This window comes from Poecilia reticulata, linkage group LG13 (genome assembly GCF_000633615.1).
Source record: "Poecilia reticulata strain Guanapo linkage group LG13, Guppy_female_1.0+MT, whole genome shotgun sequence".
Classification (NCBI taxonomy): Eukaryota; Metazoa; Chordata; class Actinopteri; order Cyprinodontiformes; family Poeciliidae; genus Poecilia; species Poecilia reticulata.
Window position 1 is genome coordinate 13,049,747 of NC_024343.1, and position 5,593 is coordinate 13,055,339.

A 5,593-nucleotide genomic window follows, 5' to 3' on the forward strand; every position below is an offset into this window, starting at 1 on the left:
TGTATGTTTCTTTAGCCGGTGGACTAAAACATACTGTTCTTCAAATTGTTTTGTGTAATGGACTAAAGTTCAGAAGACATCTTTAGCTAATACTAAAATCTTCTGTCTATTTCAGATTGGAAGCCAAAGTCAAACTGAATCGTATGAGAATCCTATTTGAGTTTGTGGTTTTAAGCAAATGTCAGGAAATCAAACACATGGGCATTAAAAATATACCTCCTAAATTTTACACTAATCTGACAACTTTACAGCCATTTTTCAAGCCATCAAGCTAAAACACAAAACGATGAAAAGCAACTAAAACTCACTCGCTTCTATGAACACAGTCGTTATATCTAATGTTGAATCAAAATCCAAAGTACTCAGCAACAGTTTTTCTCCTTTTCTGAGCCTTAGATATGTTCTCCTCCTCTCATATTATGGCTGCATAATACGAGAGGACTGCAAGCATTGGTCTTTCGTTATGGTGCTTTCACTGACAGCTGAGTTACATTTTGGGATTAAACATGTTTCTGTTCAACCATCAAACTCTTTAAGGTTTTGCCAAAAAAAGGAAAATTTCACTCTAAACATTTGTCACATCCTATCAATAAAGAACGTTCATTGGAGTCGTATTACAATTACACAGGGAAATAATCCAAATGTGAAAAGAGTTTAAATTTTTAGATTCACATTTTATACAAAGTAGATTTTTACTTGTCCTTGATGTGTTACTTTAAGCCACTCTCTCCATTACTCAGCCTCAAACTTTTTAATCACTTTCGTCTTTCAGACAACTTTTCTCCATTACACATGCCCGTGATGCATCAGTGCTCCCTCCTGTTTGTCCTCAGTATCTCAATCTTCCTGTCTTTCTCTCCTTTTGCCTCTCTAAGGGTACATTATGTCTTACTCTTTGTCTTCCCATATTATCTGCCATAATCATATAATCTGAATTCCATCCCCGCCATCTCCGTCTGTTCTCTCTATCTTCTTTAATCTTGTGTTTTACCTGCACTTTCCATTCGTAGGCTCCTCCAGGTGGAACTGTTCATCAAACTGAAGGTGGATGAGGCTCCCAGGTGGTGCTAGCAGCTTCCATGACAGACACAGGTTGCGGGGATAAGCTTTGGGGTAGTTTGGGCTGAAGATGACGCCACCAGCTGGAGTCACCGTGACGTTTTCGTCCTTGTGGTACAAGTCTGTGGCAGGGTGATTGATGTCTGTTAGTGGTTACAACTGGTGAGTAAGTTCATCCATTTTACAGACACAGAAACGAAATATTGGATGTCGGCAAACATCAGCAGAAAAAACTAAAACATGCACACAAAAAAAAATGCGCGATACATGAACACAATAATGACTGTGATTTCAGTACACATTATACTTTAATTTAACCTCAACGAGCAGTGTGTCTTGTAAAGAGACGTATTGGGAGCTTTAAGAAGATTGTTATCTGTCATGTGTTTTTTGATACAAATATACTTCACTCTTCCAAAAGTCAATTGCCCACAAAACTGTGTTCTTAAAATTTCACAAAACTCTGACATGCACCCGTCCCAAACACACAGACACACATACTGTCTGTCAGAAGGTCAGGATTTGTGCTGAACTGGGCTGACAGGGCGATATTTTCTGACTGCGGTGTGGGTTTTTTCTGCAAGAGAGCTGAATCTGTAATCAAGGTGCCGCAGCAAGCACCCCTGAGAGATGATGAAGCTTCCGCCTTCTCATCTACCCCTTTGCTGCAAACTTTGCCTAAATTTTAGTCCTGTCCCAGCACTCAATTTCCTCTCTTATTGTATTTTTCTTCTCATCGTAGCTATTCTCATTATACTCTGATTCTCTGACACGTTCATCCAAAACATAAGCACCTAAAGTTGCAGTTGGTGCGAGAAACAACATGTTAGACATATATAACATATATAACTATAGTTATACAGTTGTGTGCTTTGGTGGACGTGTCGGTGTATGTGGGCATGCGTGATGAAGATGAATTTGTTTGTAAAGGGATTTTTACACTCTGTTGATCAGACGCTTCACTGTGAGGCTCCCCTCAGTCATGACAGTGCTTATGTATCAGAGAATTTCACTCACTAATGTCTAAAGGGAATTCAGCACAGCTTACAAAAGTCATTTTGGTTAACACACATGTTGCTGTTGCAAGCAGAAAGTTTATTTTATGCTCCACATAATCTGTCATGCAAGGACTGCTTGGGTGTTGTTCGGGTCATAAGCTAGAGCTGCACAACATATAGAACTTCAATCAAGACCGCAGTGCATGTGTACATATTGAAAATAATATCATAATGAATTGCTTGGAAGCTATATTTGTAGGCCACAACATTTTTGGTACTATCTAAATGTAATGCATTCACTTTCTGCGTACTATTGTCATATTAGCAATTTGGGTTCTTTCACTTCTCTTGATGATCACCCCTGTTATAGATGACATTGGCCAAGACTCAAAGCCTTCTCAAGAGTGAGACAAAGAAAAGAGTGAGGCGCATCAATTGCAGCCAGTATTGTCAGTAATATCACAATTGTTAGCATTGTGATATTACAGAGGGCATCATAAAAGGTAAACATGTAAAACTACAACTGGAGTTTCTCTTGGTGTTCCTTTTGACTTTAACCATCAGTGGTATGAATTTATTTATGAGCATATTAAAAAGAAGATTAAGAGTTCAAGAGGAGAAACTGTGCAAAAATATTTATACGGCACCTTTCGGCTGCCGCTACAAAGTCGTATTATTGACCCCTAGATAAATGAGAAATGAAAGTATGTATTATTTTATATTTCCAAATTTGGTTTTCAGACTGCCTTTGTTGGTTTTATACGGCTGCCAACTTTGAACATTTAAAGACTGGAATATGGCGTCACTTTCCTGCCTAAAACCCAGAGAACCATATTTCTTGTTAAACGTTCTGCCTTAACATCTCGTTCCCCACATAACTAGACATCCTCCCGTATCAACAGTATTGCAACAAACAATACTTCATTCCTTTATATTAGTAATCACACAAAGTTTACATTTATTTTTCAAAAATCCTTGTTAAAAATTACAACTAATTTAACAACTCTTTCATTTAATTTGAAACTATTGATGTAATCCTTTTGCCATCTGAATTAACGCAATGAATTACCTTGGTTATAATCACCCAAAGTACACAAGTACACAAGTATAAAAGAAAGCAGGAATAATGTATTTTTTTGCAATAAAAATCATAATAGCTTACTTGCATAAGAGAAAATAAAAACATGTTAATGCATGTCTTTGGATTTTGGGCCTTTTGTCCATATTCCAGATGCTAATACTTTATCTTTTAATCATATTATGAATGAAAATAAGGAATGGTCTCATCTATTTTGGACATAAACAATTACAACAGTGGATATATTAATCAAGAAAGCACATAGTTGTGATCAAGGCCTCATTTCTTTTAATTCGTGGGTCATTGAACACAGCTCATCAAGCAGTAAAATATGTTCCCTCCAACCATCTGTTCGCTCTAGCCAGAAAATTGCACTCTCTGTTTAGTGGCCGTATTTGTCATTTGGGGGCAGTGATTCTTCTGATTGATCTGATTGGCCGCTCAAATGCGGTGACAGCCAGGACTGGACTTGGCCAGAGCTATGTGCTCTCGGTTAATAAATGTGGCCACGATAAAAGCTATGTGCTCTCTTGATTGCTTAATACACTCCTTAGGGTTTTTGGCAGCAATGTGACACCATAACTTTTCCTTGCAGACAAATTCAAGCTCAGTCACATTAGATAATAATATTTGAAGACGGATTTTTAATTCTTTTCACACATTTTTGAATGGATTTGCGTCCGGGCTTTGACAAGGACCTTCAAGCATATTAACACACTTTGATTTAAACAATTCCTTTCTACCTCTGGATGCGCGTTTCAAGTTGTTGTCCTGCTTGAAGGAGAGTCTCTTTTTACTTTAGCTGCCTCTTACAGGTTTTCTTTCTTAACCATCCAGTATTTAAAGTGTAACTAACCTCCAAATCAATTTTTTGCTGATAAACCGTCTAAATAGACTGTTTAGGGTTCAATCTTTATGTTTCTGTGTGATAAGTCTCTTATCAACACAGGAAAAAGAAGCTTCATTTATCACTTGTTGGTATATTATTAAAGTTCATAAGTAAGCAGAAGTGCTTCTTTTGCTCATCCCCTCACTCGGCCATGCCCCTCCGCTGCGGTGTTAGTTACACTTTAACTCCATCCATGTTCCCATGACCTCTAATCAACCTCTTCCACTTCATGCTGAAGACAAAATCATCCCCATAGCATCATGCTGCCACCGTCATGTTTCATAGAGAGGGTGAGTTGAAATTAAATAACAACATAAAGATGTAAAGATGATGATATGTTTGAAAGAAAAAAAACATTTTATTTTTCTCCCTCTTCACAATTCTGGACCACTTTGTGTTTTTCTATCACATGCAATCTCAAAGGCGTGCAATTTATGTTTGTAGAAGGACAAAATGTAAAAAAAAAAAGACAGGTACTTAAGATGTTGTAGAGCAACTTGAAAATCAGTTGCGTTAAAGCGCGCTTGAACACACCGCAGTTCTTCAACTAAACGATGTTGAAAACTTATCTAAAGGTTAATTTGTTTGCTGCTGCTGAAAATCTGCCGATGTTCTATTCCTTAGAGTCTGACTCACACCTTAAATACATATAAACACACTGACTCTCTCTTGTTTTTCTTTCACATGCACCGACTTGCATTATCTGACTTCAGCAATTAGACTTTAAGACTCCTGATCGGACACTTAAGTAACTGTGACAATGATGATGCGTGACTGTGTGGTAAATCTGCATGTGTGGTGGGCAGATGGAAGATGTGCCAGGTTTCAGGAGAAAAGTTCATGATACTTTGTGCAGATCTGCATGTAGGCTTGTCAGGTTGGTTTTATGTGGGTATTTTCTCACTAATTAAACTTGGCTCTCCCACCTCCAGTGCCAGGGTGTGATGTTCTCCGTGGCTTCAAGATCTATTTCTGATCCAAGTGCCAATCACACTCTAATCACCCAGCAACATGGTGCATCAGAGGCTGAAAAATAGCTCTCACGCTGGAGAGTACAGCAAGTCACACTGAAGGAGTTGATAACAAAGGATATTAATCTCTCTCTCTCTCTCAAGTCTCTGATTTAGTTGATATACGTACGAGTTGAACTTGCTGAAGTCACACAGTGGTGCAAACATTTACCCAATATTAAACATCAGCCATTTTTAATAAAAGTGTCTGTTCTGTGCAGACCAAACAGGTTTTTATTTCTTGACTGACAGTTGATACGTTTCCACTCAGGAACAAACTCCCACCGGATAATGCCTAAAACAAGGCAACCCAATTTCTTCTGTCTCTCATCGTCTAACATATCCAGTCTGTCTTTCATCTTCTTTAACTAAACTTTTCTGAACCAAAAAACAAGCCAACAGTGCTTTTAAAATCCTCTCTTTCAATTGTGAATAATGCCGTAGGTAAATGGTGGAATCTTGGACTCTTGATGTTTGCATTTTTCGTGACATTTATGCAGGTGAAACAGGTAAAAACAGTGAAAAATATTTTAAGTAAAAAAAAAAAACAAAATTATAT

The 5,593-nt window shown here is 37.7% G+C and overlaps 1 protein-coding gene across 2 annotated transcripts in view; it reads right to left on the minus strand.

Moving 5' to 3' along the window:
- Positions 1-5,593, minus strand: part of pdgfd (platelet derived growth factor d) — a 64,163-nt gene that overhangs the window by 26,462 nt on the left and 32,108 nt on the right. For both annotated transcript variants that reach the window (XM_017308088.1, XM_008425506.1), the window contains exon 2: positions 992-1,181. In XM_017308088.1, the coding sequence (XP_017163577.1) occupies positions 992-1,181 (190 nt within the window). The remainder of the gene's footprint in view (positions 1-991; positions 1,182-5,593) is intronic.